This window comes from Typopeltis vanoorti, chromosome 23 (assembly GCF_054136105.1).
Source record: "Typopeltis vanoorti isolate ZY-2024b chromosome 23, IOZ_Tvanoo_1.0, whole genome shotgun sequence".
Taxonomy (NCBI): domain Eukaryota; kingdom Metazoa; phylum Arthropoda; class Arachnida; order Uropygi; family Thelyphonidae; genus Typopeltis; species Typopeltis vanoorti.
Window position 1 is genome coordinate 97,590,078 of NC_143571.1, and position 21,521 is coordinate 97,611,598.

At 37.4% G+C, this 21,521-nt stretch overlaps 1 protein-coding gene across 1 annotated transcript in view; it reads left to right on the plus strand.

The window, feature by feature from the left end:
• Cbl (E3 ubiquitin-protein ligase CBL) overlaps window positions 1-4,300 on the plus strand; it is a gene marked incomplete at its 3' end in the record, with an annotated part of 439,016 nt that extends 434,716 nt beyond the window's left edge. Inside the window, exon 10 of the mRNA XM_090412949.1 lies at window positions 3,971-4,300. Coding sequence (XP_090269075.1) covers window positions 3,971-4,300 — 330 coding nt within the window. The remainder of the gene's footprint in view (window positions 1-3,970) is intronic.
• Between the last annotated feature and the right edge of the window lie 17,221 nt (window positions 4,301-21,521).

Below are 21,521 nucleotides of genomic sequence, written 5' to 3' on the forward strand. Positions count from 1 at the left end.
CATCACCTGGTCTATAGCAGCACCCAATTGTATATTTAGTTCTGCTAGCCACAATCTCACACCAAATGGCCTCAAATGTGCTCTTTTCTCTATCCTGCAATTCAACTTCTATTCTCCTTGGCTGGAGCTCATCAGCTATCATCAACAATACTCCTCCCCCCATTTTATTCTCTCTGTCATTCCTGAACACACTATACCCATCACATTCAATCCCACTAGTTATATCATCTACAGTCAGCCATGTTTCACTAATACCTATAACCTGTGGTCTGGAAGTGCCAACCATGGCCAAAAACTCTTCCTTCTTGTTCCTAATACTCCTAGTATTAGTGTACATGAATTTAAGACCCCCATTAGCCCCAACCCTACCTTGATGCCTTATATTAATATCCTTTGATATTAATATAAGGCATCAAGGTAGGGTTGGGGCTTAATTATTAATATATTAATAATAATCCTTTGATCAGGCTATTTAATATGTATACAAATTGAGTTCACTCTTATCTCTTAACTGAATGAAGAAACTCAGGTGTATGAAGAGGAGATATTAGAACTGTTGCCCAAATTGAATAACAATTCAGCAGGGATTGATGGGATATCAGCACATGTGCTAAAAGAGTGTTGAACTGAACTGGCTATTCCTTTGACCAGGCTATTTAATATTAGTCTCAGAACAGGGAAGATTCTGGAGGAATGGAAAGAATGTATGGTAATCCCATTGCAAAAGGGTGGTGTACTGATGTATCCATCTATTGATCAATCACTCTCAGTAGTGATGGTGAAGATTTCAGAAAATTGGTTAGGGCTCGCATTCAGAAACGGGTTGACAGTGAATCTCTGCTTTGAAATGAACAGCATGGGTTTACTAAAGGAAAGTCATGTTTTAGCAACTTGCTCACGTTCTATAATAATGTTATCACTCAATTAGACAAGGGGAATGGATACTCCATGATACTTTTGGATTTTGCTAAGACTTTTAACAGAATACAGCATGGAAGACTATTGCATAAATTGGAGAATATGGGATTGGATTATAAACTATTGGCAGATAAGAGGATGGCGGATGGACAAATATCAAAAAGTGGTGAATGGGATGGGATGTGAATCTGCAAGATTCAAGGTAACTCACTCCTTGGTCCATTTTTATTCAATCTCTACATTAATGATTAGGAAGGATTTGATGTGCGCAGCTATTTGCTGATGATGCAAAGGTAGGTGGGTAGGGTAATCAGGAGTGCTGCTGATATGCATTACTTGCAGATTGATTTGAATACGCTGGAATTGTGGGCATGTGAAAATTTTTGTAATTTCAATGTTAATAAATGTAAAATCAAGCACTTTGGCATGATTACATATCCTGTGTCGTTTTATATTGGTGGGATAATGCTAGAAGAAACTGATCAAGCTAGGGATCTGGGAGTTTAGTTAGACAGTAAGTTGATGTTCAGGGGCCCATGTAGCAAAGATTCCAAATACAACACTAAAGATAATTCAATGCTGATACGAACTTTCACATGTAAAGATAAGGATGTCATTTTGCCTCTTGACAAGGCCTTGATAAGACCTCACTTGGACTGTTGTGCACAGATTTGGTCTCTTGGTTTCTGTTGGGATTCTGATGCAATGGAGAGAGAGAGAGAATGCATATTGTAGAATACTGATTATGAAGACAGATTGAGAATTTGTAGACTGTAGACACTAGCAAACAGGAGAAAGAGGGATGATATGATTGAGACTTATAAACTTCTGTATGGATCATACAGTTGATGGGAATGTTCAAAGGACATGCAGGGATCTTTGGAAGCCAAGAATGAATGCTGCTAAGAATGTGGTGAGGGCTAGATTTTTCTCTTTATAGGGTGTTGTGTGATTGGAATGGATTGCTATTTGATGTTGTGTGTGCAATCAGTGTACATGAATTCAAGAATAAGTATGATAGTTGGTGCTTGTAGTATGTGGTTTTTCTCGATGAGTCCCTGACTCCCTGAAAGTGTCTCTTAATTATTATAATTATAAAATTTTTGGAACGTAACTCTTACATATATTGAGGACTTTCTGTATACACACACATGTTACTACGATAAAGAGCCAAGAGGCTATTTTTTTCCGGTGCCGTGAATTAAGTTGAGGGGATAATAAATCCCTCATTATTTTAAAGCTGGACTCGAAACTCGGAGATCGAAATCTAAGAGTTTCACGCCGAAGAACTATCGGCGAGTCCAAGCGTAAGTCAACACCTGGGTAGTACAACACTAGGGCAACTCAGAGCAAAGGTGGAGCAAGATCCACCACTATCCTTAATATTTTCTCACAATGTAAAATGCAGCTCCTAGGAGATGAATTACTGTTTTACATTATGTGGAGAGTTCACTACCCAGACCGGTTTCAACCTTTATTGAAGTCTCATCAGTGAGTAGGTAGACCTGGATAATACCAAGGTTTAAGTGAACCGAACTTACATATACCCTTATTATATGAATTGCCAGACTGGTGTACCCATATATTATTATTACTACAATAAAGAGCCAAGAGGCTATTTTTTTCCGGTGCCATGAATTAAGTTGAGGGGATAATAAATCCCTCATTATTTTAAAGCTGGATACGAAACTCGGAGATCGAAATCTAAGAGTTTCATACCGAAGAACTATCGGCGAGTCCAAGCGTAAGTCAACACCTGAGTAGTACAACACTAGGGCAACTCAGAGCAAAGGTGGAGCAAGATCCACCACTATCCTTAATATTTCTGTAAAACGCAGCTCTTAGGAGATGTATTACTGTTTTATATTATGAGGAGAGGTCACTACCCAGACCGGTTTCAACCTTTATTGAGGTCTCATCAGTGAGTAGGTAGACCTGGATAATACCAAGGTTTAAGTGAACCGAACTTACATATACACTTACTATATGAATTGCCAGACTGGTGTACCCATATATTATTATTACTACGATAAAGAGCCAAGAGACTATTTTTTTCCGGCGGCATAAATTAAGTTAAGGGGATAATAAATCCCTCATTATTTTAAAGCTGGATACGAAACTCGGAGATCGAAATCTAAGAGTTTCATACCGAAGAACTATCGGCAAGTCCAAGCGTAAGTCAACACCTGGGTAGTACAACACTAGGACAACTCGGAGCAAAGGTGGAGCAAGATCCATCACTATCCTTAATATTTTCTCACAGTGTAAAACACAGCTCCTAGGAGATGTATTACTGTTTTACATTATGAGGAGAGGTCACTACCCAGACCGGTTTCGACCTTTATTGAGGTCTCATCAATGAGCAGGTAGACCTAGATAATACCAAGGTTTAAGCAAACCGAACTTACTTAAATTAACTTAATTTATGCTGCCAGAAAAAAATAGCCTCTTGGCTCTTTATTGTAGTAATAATAATATATGGGTACACCAATCTGGCAATTCGTATAATAAGGGTATATGATAGTTCTTCGGCATGAAACTCTTAGATTTCGATCTCCGAGTTTCATATCCAGCTTTAAAATAATGAGGGATTTATTATCCCCTCAACTTAATTCATGGCACCGGAAAAAAATAGCCTCTTGGCTCTTTATTGTAGTAATAATAATATATGGGTACGCAGTCTGGCAATTCGTATAATAAGGGTATATGTAAGATAGATTTCGATCTCCGTGTTTTGTATCCGGCTTTAAAATAATGAAGGATTTTATTATCCCCTTAACTTTACACACATGTTACGTTTATTATTGTTATTCGATTATGTATAATAGATTATAGAATATAGAGTCATTCAGGATTGATTTTTTTTTTTTTTTTTAATTTATCACAAATGTCATTGAACAAATTTCACTGCTTACATATAAAATATATATAACATTTTGTCAAATAATTTATACAATTTGACACATGGAATCAAATGCAAAACTTTCTTTTTTAAATTGTTTGATTTTCCTATTAATTTTCATTAAAATATATTTCATTAAAATAATTGTAGGCACTGCTGTATCCTATTCAGAAATAAAGCGTACTGTTGCACCTTTGAAGATGACTTCATCCTTTCCTGTAACTGTACCTGCAACTCCACAGTCATCATCAGTTGCATCCTGTAGTACATGGCCAAGGTCTTCCCCTGGAATCAGTTTGTCCACCCTCTCTCCTCCTAGTTCTACTCCAACTCCAGAACTTCCGCCATCTGAGCCCTCTAATTCTGCCTTCTCCAGAAACACGCCAAAAGCAACAGCAGGAGCTTCTATACATTATGCTGAACTTGAAGAAATTAGGGAGGAACCTAATTATGCTAATACTGATATTAATACAAATTCTGGTATGTATTTCAGTTTTTATGACCAGATTAGGCTTGTTTTTTCATTATGATTTAATTTCCCAAATCACAACCACCATGCATACATTTTTATGAGGATGTATTGGCATGGAACATCTGATCTTCCCTCAACATGTTTAGGCATTATGGCACCATCACAACCAAGTAAATGGCTTTATATAAACTTACTTACATTAACAACCATTTATGGTTGAGGCCGAGAACTGAAAAGTTCTCAGCCTCAACCATAAATGGCAACACTATCGGCAAGATTTTTTCTTTTCTAAGTTGGTACATCTGTCATAAGCATCCATGTGAAATTTCAAGTCATTCTATCAAGTAGTTTGTTTTATACAGCTGTCTAAAGCAAATGTGTTGTCTGTATCACTTGAAATGGATAAATTTGAGTATCGTGCAGTTATAAAATTCTTTGTAAAAGAAAGTTTAACAGCAAAAGAAATTCATTAAAAGTTCATAAAAGTTTATGGGCACTCTTCTCCTTTGTTTTCGACAATTAAGAAATGAACTGTCGAGTTTAAATGTGACTGTACCAGTCTTGAAAATGATCCATGCGAAGGATGTTTAAAAAGTGTAACAACACCGGAAATAATTGATCAAGTGCACAATATGGTATTGGATGACTGGTGAGTCAAAGTACGTGAAATTGCTGAGACTATAGGCATTTCAAAAGAATGTGTAGGATATATTTTGCATGAAGAATTGTAAATGAAAAAGCTTTGCGCAAGATGGGTGCTGCGCTTGCTCACAGCATATCAAAAACGCACTCGCATGAAAATCTCTGAACAGTGCTTGGAGCATTTTAACAAGAACAAACTGATTTCGTGTGTCGATTTATTACTATGGATGAGACTTGGATTCACCATTACACACTAGAATCCAAACAGCAGTCAACACAGTGGACACAAGCCGGTGTTCATCGTCAAAGAAGACAAAGTCGGTTCCATCAGCAGGAAAGGTCATGGCAGCGGTATGCTAAAGATATTTTGTTTATTAATTATCTTGAAAAGGACAAAACAGTAACCAAGGAATATTATTCTGATCTTTTAACCAGACTAGATGAAAAAATTTGTGAGAAAAGACCCGGCTTGCAGGAGAAATAAAATCATCTTTCATCAGGCAGGTGATTATAATAGTCTTAGATATCAACTTGGAGAAGTTTCATGGAGGGAGGAATTGGATGGCCAGAATATCACTAGTGTCAGAACACTTAAATATGGCAATTAAGAGGGGTGAAAGGGTGGATGAGATGATTGTGATGGTAGGAACGAATGACTTGAGAGGCAATGTAAATTGGGCAGTGAGAGATATGAGATTCTTGCTTGAGGTTGTACAAAAGAAAATACAGAGAGGAAAGATAGTGTGCATGTTGCCTAGGTATGATAGTTATGAGCTGAGTAGAAGAACAGTAATATTGATTCTTCCATAATGTGCTTTGCATTATGGCAGATACTAAGGCAAGTGATGAGAATTTATACCACCTTTACCACAAAATGTCCCAGTCCTGATGATACTTCAGGCGGAAACTTCTCATTTCTCGGCAGGATAGGAAGGGAAAGCGTGGTAGTAGAGTACTGCTTATGATAAGTGACAACTTATGTCCTCTAAGGGTGGAGGCTTTGGAAGGAGGAACACTAATGATTTTGAATGCATATGGTGTGAGGTAGAGGTGGGCAAGACAGGATACTTAGTAGGGTGTAGAAAGTTTTTAATTTGGGTATATTATGTATTCAAGATACCAAGTAATTTTATATAAACTTGGTTTTTAATCCTATTTCAAGTAAGTCAAGTTTGCGCTTGCATGTAGTGCAAGTCTGAGGCAACTTGTGGTAAAGGTGGATTAAGCTCTGACCACTTCCCTTAGTATTTTTCCCTTAATGTAAAGGACATCCCCTTGCAGAGATGTATGATGCTATGTCACGAGTTGCCTCAGACTTGCAATACGTGCAGGCGTGAACATGACTTACTTGTCTGTTTGCTTACTTGGGAAATAGGATTAAAAACCAAGTTTATATAAAATTACTTGGTATCTTGATACATAATATACCCAAGTTAAAAAACTTTCTACATCTATCTCTCATCCTGAGATTTTATTTAATAAGGTCAAAGCACCTCGTGGCAACTTGTTTAGGTAAAATTCATAAGCCCTGCATTACTTCAATCTTAGCATTGTCAGGTCTGGCTCCCACTGACGAGACCTCAATAAAGGTCGAAACCAGTATGGGTAGTAACCATTGCCTTTAATGCATAGCATCATACATCTCCACAAGAGAATGTGCTTTACATTAAGGGAAAAATACTAAGGAAAGTGATCAGGGCTTAATCCACCTTTATCACGAGTTGCCTAGAGTGGCACTACCACGAGTTGCCTCAGACTTGCTATGTGCAGGTGCAAACTTGACTTACTTTCTGTTTGCTTACTTGGGAAATAGGATTAAAAACCAAGTTTATAGAAAATTACTTGGTATCTTGAATATTTAGTGGGGTGTTGCTACAAACCAAGGAGCAGAGAGGGTGGGGAGCAGGAGATGTTTAGGCAATTGAGTTTGGCAAGTGCAAAAAGAATGATTGTTATGGGAGATTTTAGGTACAGCAGTATAAGCTGGGAAGAGGAAAATGCATTTAGTAATAAGGGAATGGAATTTCTAGAATTTTTGAGGGACAAATATCTTAGGCAACATGTAATAGAGGGAACAAGAGGTTCAAGAGTTTTGGATTTGGTCATAGCATCAGAAGAGTTGATAATAACTGAGATGACATCTCTCCCACCAGTTGGAGAGAGTGACCACGTGATTTTGACTTGGAAGTTGAATAGACATGCAGGAGTATCAAAGAGAGACGGGAATGCATGTGGAATTATAAGGCAGATGATTACAAATAGTCTTAGATATCAACTTGGAGAAGTTTCATGGAGGGAGGAATTGGAAGGCCAAGATATCATTAGTGCTTGGGAAATTGTGAAGGAATATTTGTTAGCTGCAATAGTAAGCTGTATTCCACAAGTGAAGAAGAACAGAACACAATTTGGCATAAAGTGGATGACAAACAATATAAACAGGAACTGCTTGTGTAAAGAGGCTATGGAAGAGATATAAGGAGACGGGTGAAGAACAGATGCATGAAGAATATAAGACACAGGCCAAGAGAGTGACTAGTATGGTAAGGAAGGTGAAACTGGAATATGAGAAGAGATTGGCCCTAAGATCCAAAGAAAAAAATCCTAGAGATGTTGGAAGTTTTTTCACTTGGTTAGACTATAAATTATATATTTAGTTTAATCCTTTATCCAAGTTTAAGCAAACAAAGTTTGCACCTGAAGAATCTACAGGACTGGGGCAACTCGTGGTAAAGGTGGTATAAGTTCTGATCACTTGTCTTAGTATCTCCCATAATGCAAAGCACATCTCCTTGCAGACATGTATAATGCTATGTTAAGGGAAGAGCTACTATTCAGACCAGTTTCAACCTTTATTGAGGTCTCATCAGTGGGAGCCAGACCCAGTGGTGGTGATACCATGGTGGAAGTAATGGAAAAGTCATGTTTACCTATACGAGTTGCAAAAACGTGTTACACCTTATTAAATTACCAAATATTTCTTAAACTAAATATATAATTTATAGTCTACCCAAGTGGAAAAACTTCCAACATCTTTCTCTAATCCACAGTAATTTAATAATGAGGTGTGACACCTTTTGACAACTCGTATAGGTAAATATGACTTCTCCATTACTTCCACCTTGGTATCACTAGTACTAAGTTTGGCTCCCACTGATGAGACCTCAATAAAGGTCATAACCAGTCTGGGTAGTGGCCCTTCCCTTAATGCATAGCATTATACACGTCTGCAAGGAGATGTGCTTTGCATTATGGGAGATAGATACTAAGGCAAGTGATGAGAACATATACCAACTTTACTACAAGTTGCCCCAGTCCTGAAGATACTTCAGGTGCAAACTTTGTTTGCTTACATTTGGATAAAGGATTAAACTAAATATATAATTTAAAATCCTAGAGAATTTTTTAGTCATGTGGCCAGTAGGAGGAGAAATGATTGTGGAAGAATGACATTGTGGGATAACAATGGGAATAGAGTGACTGATGCAGAGGACATAGTGGAATCGTTCAATGAACACTTTATTGGAGTATTTCATCCTGGAGGAGTAAATTGGAATACTAGAGGGATAGGGCATGTTTGAGGTTTAGAGGTGCAGCAGGAGAGTGTGTTCCAAAACTGAGTACTCTGGATGTCAGTAAAGCTGGGGGACTGGATGGTATTTCACCATGAGTTTTGAGAGAATGTGCTGAAGAATTGACAGCTCCTTCGACCTGGCTTTTCAATGAAAGTATGGCTACAGGAAAAGTGCCCAGGGAATGGAAGGAAGGTAAGATAATGCCATTGCATAACGGTGGTAACAGACTGGAAGTGTCTAACTAGTTTATGTGTCATCAGTAGTTGTTAAGATCTTGGAGAAATTAGTGGGAGACCATATACAACGTTGCTCAGGTGAGGGTAATGTTATCTGTGAGTCAACATGGATTTGTTAAGGGACGCTCTTATTTTAGTAATATGGTAGCCTTTTATAATAAAGTTACAAGAGCAGTTGATGACAGCAAGGTATATACTGCCATTTTCTTGGATTTAGCAAAGAGTGGCACACGATAACCTGATATTTAAGTTGCAGCACATGGGTTTGGATGGTTGATCAACTGGATTCAGGGTTGGCTGTCTGGTAGGTATCAGAGAGTTGTGTATGGTGGGGCAGTTTCAAAGAGGCAGAAGGTTCAAGTGGGGTCCCACAGGGCTCAGTACTGGGACCTATATTGATTAACCTTTATATCAATGACATTGTCAGTGGATTGCAGGGAATATTCAGTTGTTTGCAGATGATGTGAAGCTGGGAAAGGTTATTAGTAATAATAGTGCACATGTGGTAGCCCTGCAAGACGATTTGAATAAACTAGACAGATGGGCAAATGAATGGGGGTTCGGTTTAATGCATCAAAATGTAAGGTCTTGAGGTTTGGGACACTTCATGCTCTGTTGGAGGAGTTGTACTGGAGAAAGTGGGGGGGACAAGAGATCTGGGGTTGATTGATAGAAACCTGAAATTCAGGGGACATATTGCAAAGGTGGTGAAGGTAACACAGAGGATTGCTGGAGTACTGAGAAATACTCTGACCTGCAGAGATAAAAGAGTTATCATTCCATTGTACAATATAAGACCCTGATCAGACCACACTTAGAGTATTGTTCTCAAATTTGGTCCCCAGGATTTGAAAGAGATAAATTAACAGTGGAAGGGGTACAGAGGCAGATAACAAAGATGATTTCAAGACTGTACAATGTTAGTTATGAGGATCAGTTAAGGGAATGTGAACTGCAGAGTTTGGTAGGTAGATAGAATAAGGAGAGGTAATATGATTGTGACTTTTAAACTGTTGAGAGGTGCTTACAGGGTTGATATTGTGGAGTTCTTTCACTTTCTTGAGCAGTGGGAAGGAGTGATGACAAGGAGCCATCCCTGGAAGTTATGAAAGGAAGCTGTGAGCAAGAGAGTGAGGAGTGGTTTCTCTGCATGAAGGATGGCTGAACCGTAGAATGCATTGCCTGATAGAGTGTTGAGAATGGTCAACGGGTTCAAGGAGTGGTATGATAGACTTTGTGTTTCCTAGGAAGGACCCCCTTGCGATGAGTCTTTTGACTGCATGGAGGCCTGAATAATAATAATAATAATCAGGACAATGCTTTGCCCACAAAGGTGTTTTGGCAGTGGCATTTTCTGAATTGTTGGAACATCTACCGTATTCCCCAGGGAATATGCTCTTTTTTTTTCCGCGTGACATTTTCCCAGAGCATTTCAAGCATGTTTTCCTCATCAGCCTCCAGAAACAACATCTAACCTTTTGCTGCATCCTGCAGCAGATATGCATACAATCAAAGATGCTTGTCTTTCAATGTGCTACGTTTAGTGCCTTGAACTATCAGTATTTGATGTTCAAATGTAGGTAGTACTTCAGTGTTTCTGTAAGCAAGTATTAATAATAAGTAATCTCTCCTGGACAGATAGTGAACACTTATTAATTATTATTTTTTTTTAATGTATTATTATTATTTCACACTTCCAGGGAGTCCAAAGACTCATTGAGGGAGAGTGTGTCAACAGCATCGAACGATTGAACTCCTTCCAACTACTAACCGCGCTCAAACTTGCTTAACTTTTTGCGTGAACCATTAGTAGCAGAGGCTCTACCAATCGACCAACCTTTGCTGGCAACATAATACAACCAGGAGGGTTTTGGTGTGTGTGTGGGGGGGGGGGGGGATAACACTTCAAAGTTTACATGAAAAAAATTGTAAACAGCAGCAAAATAGGAAAGTCCATTGTCATTCCTTCAATTTGGAGGTAAATTACATGTAATTCTGTTTAAATCAAAAAAAAAAAAAAGTGAGTGTTGTTTAGAGCAGAGTTTCCCAAACTATATTCCTTGGAACACCAGTATTCTGCGGAAAGTGAATACGTGTTCCATGAAAAATTTATCAAAATTGATATGAGCCTAGAATGGTTTTAAATGCTACAACAAGTTCAAACATGTTTGAAAATCAGGCGCTCCTCACTTTGCCTGTGGATTGTGGTATTAAGGCCAGCACACGCTGGTCTCGACTCAGCCGCACGCGGTGATCAACACCTCCGAGCGCGAGTGAAGTACAGAGGTATCTATTCTAGGAAATGTGCAGTCAATCGCAGCACATCACAAGCAAGGTCAATGTGATGTGCTGTGGTTCAGCATGCCTGTAGTGTGCGCTGTCACATTTTGTGATGTGATATAACCTGCTTCAGTGATAGTGTGTGCTTAGCTTTACATTGAATACGAGACCGATGATACTCGACTCTAACCAATGTGTTCATTTAAAATTTCAGGATTTGCGAAGTGTTCCATTATAGGAAAATTTTGAAAAATGCTGATTTATAGGACGTAGTCCTATAAACCAGCATTTATAATTGAATGCTTTATATACTCAAAATAACTGAATGCTTTGTTTTGTGTTATTTAATTTACTTTCTCTACTATGCTATTGTAAACGTGATGTTTATTGTGGCTTTTGTGTGATCTCTATGTCTATCTTTATTTTTGTGCACTTATTATATAATTAATTTCTTTATCTTTGCTTTATCTATACTCTGATTTATTATTACTATTATAAATTATTTCTATTTCTCTATTCTTTCATTAAACTTATTTAATCCTCCTTTTAACTTTAATCTCTTTGCTCTACCTTCAGTATTCCTTCCTTATACTGGAGATCTCTCGAAATTTCTTTTTCTATTAAAGACTCTGCCACTAGATCTCCACGTGGCATAAGAAAATATCAATACTTCCATTAAAGGCCCTCCTTAATAATTATTTACAGGCATGGCTAACTCTTAACTCTAATTCGTACCTATTTTTAAACTCCCTGCTCACAGAATTGCATTTTTTTTGGGAATAGTGCACTGTGTAAAAGATCAGGCGCCACTCTTTGTAAATAAAACAAACATGTTTATTTATGCTGAAACAATCATACAAATTATGCACTAATGAAATGCTACTTTTTACTCCTCTCTAAGATAAACACTTTAGAGGAAACTTTCTTTAGGACATTTACTTAAACATGCAATAAAATACAAATAATTTAAACAATTTAATTAGATAACTATCAGTCCATTTACAATTTAGGAATAATTATGCCTTGATTAACTATAACCATGAATTCTAGCCTTCATTGCAAACTATTTTTCATAATATTTTTTATCAGTCCTTCTTAAACAGTCTTTTACAATAGACAAAATTACCTAAAAAATAACTTCTCTTTATGCAAACTAATTTCCATTATACTGTGTATAGTATTTCTAAAACTTATCAGTCCTTGTAAACAGTCCCTCACAACATAAGAAAAATTACACAAAAATTAAACTCACATGACACCTCTATCAGTATGGTGCACCTTTTCATACTTCCTTTACAGAATTCCTGGATTCCTCTCTATGTCAAGTCTTGGGCTATCACTTTAGAGGTTTCATGGATACCGTGTTCTCCTCTGGAAAGGCTCACAGGGCCTAGATTGCGATTCTTCGGCGTTATGGATACTTGGACGTGAGGTCAGATGATCAAGGCTTAGTCATCCTGGTCCTGGGCTGCTATTTGCTCTGAAAGTTTTTGCCTCCAGTTCTTCCTCCACGACCTCATCCGAATTCCACATAGTCCATGGATCGATTCCCTCCTCTTTTTCTTCTGGAGTCAACTCTGCCGATGGTCGATCTTCGATAACGTTTTTACGATCCTTATATTTGGTTTTTCACGGGACTCTGGGCGAAGGTTTGGGACCCCCAAACATTCCCATGGAAACTTTCAACAAAGGTCTGAGACTCCCATACTTTCACGCTCAAACTCTTAACCTTCTTGAAAGCACAGACTTCTAGCTCTCCCTGAAGTGCACATTTAATCCTTTTAACAGCATAGTGGACCAGCTTCTGATGTATACCTTCTTTTACTATTGACCTTGAAGGCAGTATTGAACTGGCTTTGGATACAATAGGTTTATACAATACTAAATACTAACATCAAATACATTTCCGAATTCTAAAGTATTGCCCTTGAACTTCTATTTTAAGATATCTTCTGTTTACTCTGTTTAGCATGTTAATTCCTCTGGGTTTTTATACATGGGCTTTTAGTGTTATTTACATATAATGTTACAAATTTACCTTTGTGACTTTTTTGGATGTGACCCCTGTAAAAGTCGATGCAGTAAAAATTGGGAAAATTTACGCTGCATTGAATTTTAAACTATCTTTATCCTTGACAATGCTTCAGTTGTCTTATGCAAAATATTAGAATAAAATTATTCAATAATTATTCAATTTTTTATCTGTGTTGTGAATAACCATTAAATTTCTTTTAATGTTTAACCAACATATAAGTTAAATAAATTCACCAAAGAAAAGTCCAGTAGACTGAGGGTGACTAGTTGAATGCCTTAAGGCTCTATGTAAATTGTATATTAAATATAGAGAATGAATTAACTAAATTGGTACTGTGGGCAGGTAATGGTTGGAAGTTTAATGGGGCAAAGTGCAAAGTTATGCAGTTTAGGGTTGAAAGATTACATACTATATATTACATTGACAGTACTGGACAGCAGGAAATTGATGAGGCTAGGAATTAGAAGATGTGGACAGTGAATTGAAATAAAATATGTTGCAAAAGTGGGGAAAATTTTTTCAAAGGATTACTTGAATGTTGAAGAACAAAGTGCCAAGTAGAGATAGGAAGATTATTATCCCTCCTTATAAGAATAGGCTATAGCTGCATCTTCACTACTATATATAGATTTTGGTTGCCTGAGATGAGGTAGTGGTGGAGAGGATCCAGAGACAAATGACAACGATGGTAACATCGTTATCATTTGTCTCTGGATCCTCTTAATAAAAAAACATTTAAACTGGATCCATTTAATAAAAAAAAATAATGAAGCACACCAAACAACAATTTACTACGTAACCAGGAACAGTGGCAAACCTATTCTGCACTTGTGTACATCCGATACACAACTGACGAAGCGGGGAAATCCGCACTTTGCATGTCTCGACTTGTGTTATGCACACAGCATGTAGGAGGACTGTAGCAAATGCTCGCTTGCACCTCCTGGGCAAAGTAAATTACAGTATGTATTCCTCATTTTATCACAGAGAATTACTGTATTATTATAATTCTCCGTGATGAAATCTGGGCTCCGGATAGTACGGAGGCTGGATAGTCGAGCGTCTACTGTATATAATACCCATACCAATGGTTCCTCGTGAATTTTGTTAAGCTAGTTTGACACAGCCCATCACAACGATGGGCTGTGGAATGCTGTTCCCTATTTAAATTTCTGTAATAACCTTAATACAAAAGAAATGTTTCATACATCGCAAGTAGGGAGAGAAAAATGGGGGGGGGGTCACTCTTAGAAGTTTTGTAAGAATCTGGTTACCGAGCTTAGAGAGAGAGAGTTGAATGACTGGAATGGATTGTCAGAGATGGTTGTGCATGCTCTTATAATGAATGAGTTTAAGAAGTATGATTCGTATTGTGTGAATAATGGCTAGTGTGAGCCTCCCATGATGAGTCTGCCATCATCTGTGCATATCCCTGGGTAATAATAATAAAAAGAAAAAAGAATACAGTAGACTCTCGACTATCCGGCCTAATGTGGCGGAAGGGCAGGCCGGAGTTCTAGGCCTACCTTTTCACACAAATGTGAAAGGTAGGCCTAAGATGAAAGAGTCAAAACTTACAGTTTTTAGTTTTTGAAAAAGTCCCTGATAGATGACTGCTTCTATCTTTCAGCCTTTTAGCCCTCTTCTGTGACGCAATGTCCCTCCACTTACACAAGCAGATGATATCAGCTGACGTCGCTTCCTCCTGCTCACTAATGTACTGCAGTGCTGCCTCGATCGTCTTGAACGCTTCCAAATGTGAGATGAGATTTTTCCTATCATCTAAGGATGCCTCCTCCTCCTCCTCTTCTTCTTCCCCCGTGTCACCATTTCCACAATATCGTTGTCAGTTATTTCATCAACTTCATCGTTTGACATCCATTCTGTAATGTCCTGTGCATTGACATCGTCACAGCTCGGTACATTTTTGAGCAACGAAACAAGTTTATCATTTGCATCTTCCTCTTTGGTTTCACACACGGATTCAAGGTTAAAATGTCCACCTTCATGGTCCAAAAGAATTTTCCAAGACTTTACAAGTGATATGTTTCGAATCTCTTCCCATGCTTCGGCCAACTACCTTATGACATCTAGCAAGTCAATCTTTTTAAGATATCAACAAACTGAGAAGATGCTGACGATACTTTTTCTTTAGCATTTGAAGGATACCCCCTGGTCTATCAGCTGACAAACAGCAGTCACATTGGGTAGTAAAAATAAAGCTTTGATGTCTCCATCTGTGAGTTCGTCATTGGCGGGATGCAAAGGTGCATTGTCAAGAAGTAGCACAGCTTTTCTCGGCAAATTGTTGTCTTTCAGATGTTTTTCTACAGTCGGTACGAATTCATTTTGGAACCGGGTTTTAAAGATTTGTGAATTCATCCATGCTTTCTTTTGATGTGTGTAATATAGGGGTAGTGATTCCTGATTTTTCAGTTTTTTAAAAGCTCTAGGTTTCTTTGATTTTCCTATTAACGTAAGCTTAAGCTTGTGATTGCCAGTTGCATTACTGCAAGCCAAGATGGTGACTCATTCCTTGCATCCTGGTGCAGCGGCTTCTTTTTTGTTTTTGTAGGGAGCATCTTATAATTTAAACCGGTCTCATCGCAGTTGTACAACTGCTCCCCAGAAATTCCCTCCTTTTCAATAAGCTTAAAAAGATAGTCTTTGAACAAAGGTACAGCCTCTTTATCAGTGGATAAAGCCTCCCCACTTATGATAATCTGGCGAATACTGAATCGTTTTTTCTACTGATCTAACCATCCATCACTGGCATTAAATTCCGAATCTTCTCCTTCTACATGTATTTGTCGCTTAAATTGCAATGCTTTTTTCCTGCAATATCGGCCCAGTAACAGGCAAGCCTTTTCCTCTTATGTGCTCATGCCAAAAAAATAAAGCTTCCTCAACTTCTTTATGCTTACCTTTCAGCATCGTTTTTCTTACTTTCATTCCACTTCCACTAGCTTGGGCAGCACACCACTTTTCAATTTCTGCTCGATTTTTCTTCCAGTCTCCAACTGTACTTTTCCCGACTCCTACCTCCGAAGCAATAGTTTTTGCCATTACCTCATAGTCTAGTCGCTTTATAGCGCGTAGTTTCTCCTTCATAGTCACTACAACCTTTTTTCGTTTATCACCCATTTCATAATCTTTATTAAAAAAACAATGAAGCACACCAAACAATAATTTACTAATGTAACCAGGAACAGTGGCAAACTTATTCTGCACTTGTGTACATCCGATACACAACTGATGAGGCGGGGAAATCCGCACTTTGCATGTCTCAACTTGTGTTATGCACACAGCACGTAGGAGGATTGTAGCAAATGCTCGCTTGCAGCGCCTTGGCAAAGTAAATTACAGTATGTATGTATTCCTCATTTTATCACAGAGAATTACTGTATTATTATAATTCTCCGTGATAAAATCTGGGCTCCGGATAGTACGGAGGCTGGATAGTCGAGAGTCTACTGTATATAATACCCATACCAATGGTTCCTCATGACTTTTGTTAAGCTAGTTTTACACATAGCTTGGTTTGTTTGTTTTCTTCGTATTCTCTCAGGACACTTATTCTGAAATTTTTCATAGAGTCACCAGTAAAAATAAAACAAGGACAAGGGACAACCCTGGATGTTGAAAAAGAAAGTGGCAAGTGCAAAGTGAGAAGTAGTATTTTTCTGTGAGTGTTGTAGGAATGTGAAACATATTGCCTGAGAGTGTTTGTTTCTTTTGTTTAATTCATAAATTAATTTTTGAAAGTAATCTTCATTATATTGATAAGGTGTTCTGGTTAACTGGATATCTGGTTTTGTTGTTGTTTTCCATATTTTAATAATCTGATCAATATATTATATATATTGAATAGAAATGGATATAAGCTACTTTCCTCCCTGGATTAATTGATAAATTAACCTTGATTAATTTCAGTTACCTAACTGTAAGTGCATTTTTGTATCCTTTATATAAACTTTGTATAGCTTGTACCTGATGTAATGGATATCCTTGTTTTTTCATTATATTCCATAATTTTGCTCTGTGTATTTTATCAAAAGTTTTCTCACAATCTATCAAGGCCAGATGAATCTCAAAATTAAATTCTCATCTTTTTGCAATAATTTGTTTTAACACACACAAATATTGTCTATACACAATCTTCTGTATCTGAAACTATCATTCCTGATTCTTCTGTAATTTCCACAATCATCATCTGTCTCCTTTCTTAAATATAGATTTAATCTTAGCTTTTGACCAATCTGCTGGAACTTTGCATTTCCTGCAACAGTTATTTATTAATTTTAGGAATCTGTGATGTATTATGTTTTTCTTTTTTGTAAACTATCCCCCCCTATCGCTAACTTTTACATGGAACATTTTGAGCGACGTGCTCTAGATTCCTCTCCTTTAAAACCCAAAGTCTGGCTGAGATACATTGACGATGTTTTCGCTATCTGGCCCCATTGCCACCAGACACTTTCCTCAGCCACCTAAACAAACAACACAAACACATACAATTCACAATTGAGATTGAAAAGCACACTTGTCATATGTCTTCCTTCTGGCAGTCTTTCCTTTACTGTTTACTGGAAACCAACACATACTGGCCAATATATACGCAAAAACCCCTACCACCTCTGAACACAAAAACTAGGAGTCATTAATACACTTCAAAACATTAAAAAGATGAATTAAAAGTTATCAGCAGTACCTTCCTAAAAAATGTTTACAGCCAAAATACTATCCACAAAATTCTGTACAAGACCTCACTTAAAAACAAAAATAAACAAGACTACAATAAAACTATAACCATTCCATACATTAAAGGGATATCAGATAAAACAAACAGAATACTTCAAAAATACAACCTTAAAGCCACCTTTAAACCTCCTGCAAAATTAAAGAACTTACTCAGCTCATCCAAGGATCGACTCCCTCTGCTGGTTCACCCTGGAGTATACCGTATTCATTGCACCTATAATTTGCCCTATATAGGAGAAACACAATTCCTAATTAAATATAATAACTATGGTCAAGCTGGTCTTTTTGATCATGCCCTGAACACTTTATATAGAATTGACTGGAAAAAGCACCTGTTGTTTACATCACACCAAAACATGGTACGAACGTAAATTTAAAGAGGCCTGTGAGATTCTTATCAATCACCCTAATCTTAACAATAATGATGTTCTAAAAATCCCAAGCATATGGAAGGCACATATTCTACCCACTTAACTTTTCGCCCTAAGAGTTAACTATAAATAGGACCATAGGTAATCCTGGATCCTAAATCTAATATAACAATTGTCATGTTAAATTAGGACATCATTTTACTGTAACAAAACTATCTGTATGAAAGAATGTTTCTCTGATGTTGTTTTAAATAGAATATAGCTTTGATGTAGTTAATTTATTTTAATTCATTTATTTATTGTAATTTTTTTTATTTTCACTAGAGGTCAGGCCAGTAGAATAACCGTTGATCAAATCATTGTCTCTCAGCATACTTGAAATGTAATATAGCTTGTCTCTGTGTGTGTGTGTGTGTGTGTGTGTGTGTGTGTGTGTGTGTGTGTGTGTGCGCGTGCGCTCCAGATTGATGACCTTAATATGAAGGTCGAAACATCAGGAAATTAAGATAATTATTTATAACACAGTTGTGGTGTCCATAATTTGTGTAAAATTAATGCTAATCACTGTGTATAATATTTTGTAGGCTATGTTTTGTCTTCCATGTATGTCTTCTTCTTCTTTTATTATTCTTATTAAGAGACCTTCAGGAACTCATCAAGGGAGGCCATACCATTTGCACCAGCTGTCTTACCTGTTCTTGAATTCATTCACACTATTTGTACACACAACATCCAACAGCAGTCCATTCCAGTTACGCACTACTCTGTGATAGAAAAATCTAGCCCTAACCCCTTTCTTGACAACGTTCATTCTCAACTTCCATGGATGTCCTTTCCCCACCCTCTATAAAATGAAAAATTCCATTTACTGAAATTCTTTATAACCCTTTCAGAAGGGTTATACAGAATCCCTCTTTCTCCTGTTTGCTAGTATCTGCAATCTACAAATTCTCAATCTGTCTTCCTAATCTGTATTCAACAATCCTGATATGATTTTTGACACACTCCTTTGCTCTCTTTCCACTGTATCAGAATCACCATGGAAACCAGGAGATCAGACATGAGTGCTGTAGTCCAGGTGCAGTCTTGTCAAGACCTTGCAAAGATACAAAATGACTTGCTCACCTTTACATGTCAAGCTTTGTTTCAGCATTACCATTATTCTCTGAGTTGTATTTACAAGTTTTGCTATACGACCCTTTGAACTTCAACTTTCTGTCTACTAAAACTCCAAGATCTCTATCAGTTTCTTCAAGCATAATTCAATCAATATAATATGACACTAGATATCTAATCACAGCAATTTTCACATGCTCACAATTCCAGCCTATTCAAATCATTCTGCAAGTACTGCATATCAGCAGCACTCCTGATTATCCCACCTATCTTTGCATCATCAGCAAATAACTGCACATGTCAAATCCTTCCTAATGTCATTAATATACAGACTGAATAAAATTGACCAAGGAGTGATCCTTGAGGCACAATACTGGTTACCTTGAATCTTGCTGATTCACATCCCCCCCCCCAATATATCACTTTGTAATATCTGTCCATCAACCATCCTCTTATCCATGCCAATAGTTTATAATCCAATCCCATATTCTCCAATTTATGCAACAGTATTCCATGCTGTATTCTGCTAAAAGTCTTTGTAAAATCCAAAAGTATCATGGAGTATCCATTCCCCGTGTCTAACTGAATGGTAATATTATTATAGAATGTGAGCAAGTTGCTAAAACATGGCCTTCCTTTAGTAAGCCCATGTTGTTTGTTACAAAGTAGAGAATCCCTGTCATCTCATTTCTGAATGCAAGCCCTAAACAACTGTTCCACAATCTTCACCACCACTCCTGTGATACTGATTGGTCAGTATTTAGCTACATCAGTCTTTATGCCACCCATGTACAATGGGAATACCTTACATTCTTTCCACTCCTGTGGAATCTTCCCTGTTCTGAAACTCAAATCATATAGCCTAGTCAAGAGAATAGCCAGTTCAGCTGAACACTCTTTTAGTATCTGTGCTGATATCCTGTCAGTTCCTGTTGAGTAGAATTCTTAGTAAATTTGTGCAACATCTCTCTTACTTCCTCCTCATCCACATGAGTTTCCTCATACAGTGAAGAAATAGCAGTTAGTTCAATGTTTCACATACCGGGTTGATAGATTTTAGCAAAATGGCTGGTCATTAATTGAACAATCACTTATACATCAGCCACCCACATACCATCTATATTCAGTATCGCTTTCTTTCAAATCTATTTTTAATTGTCATAACTGACATTATTCTTATGCACATGATATTCCTTCCACATTTTCTTTTTCTTATGAATCTCTTGCTTAATTAGATTACACACCCATTTCACTCCTACTTTATTTATTTTTCAAACATTAGGGGCACATTCTGATATTGCAGCATTTAAGTATTTTTTAAACACTTCCCACACACTGTCGATATCCTTCCCATCCAATAACTGATAGCATGGCAACAAACCCAGTATACCCCTCAGGTGGTCATAATTTCCTGCTTTGTAGTTCAGCATGTAACCTTTTCTGAATGGAACATTCATAAACTTAGTCGCCACTTCCCAAGTGATTACTGCATGATTACTGTTACCATCCGGAGGCAGAAAGTTATGTCTTTAACTGAACCCCCCCCTCTCTCTCTCTCTCTCGCTATAATCAGATCTAACACTCTTTGACACTGAGTTCCTTCTGTCACATGCTGCTTGAGGAAGTTGTCTCGCAACAGCTCAATAAATTCAGTTTCATTTTTCTCATGTGATTTCATAACTACTCAAAGAATGTTCAGATAATTAATGTCCCCTATTATGATTACTTTTTTCGCACCCATCGTCTTGATACATCCCACCTCACACCAGATAGCTTCAAACTCACTGCCACATGAAAAATTGCTACTAGTATTGCAGTCATAGGTCTCAACTCTAACTGTATTCAAAACATTTGATATTATTAGGAGCACATTCCCTCCTCTGCTATCTTATCTATCCTTCCTAAAAATACTTTACTCTTTGCACTCGATAACAGTTAGTACATTTGCTTCTAATAGCCAAGTCTCACTAATACCTATAACATGAGGTTCCAATATAATAACCAAGGCAACATTTTATTGCCTTGGTTAATTTTGTGAATTTTTGTATATTTCTTGGTTAAAAGGAGTAGAGTTTCTACTACTTTGTTTCTGATGCTTCTAGCATTCGTGTACAGACATAATAAATTACCTGGAAGCTCTTTTGCATGCACTTGTCTCTACATGACACAGTTTGACAACTTGCAGATCTTTGTTCTTATCTAGTTTGTTACTTTTG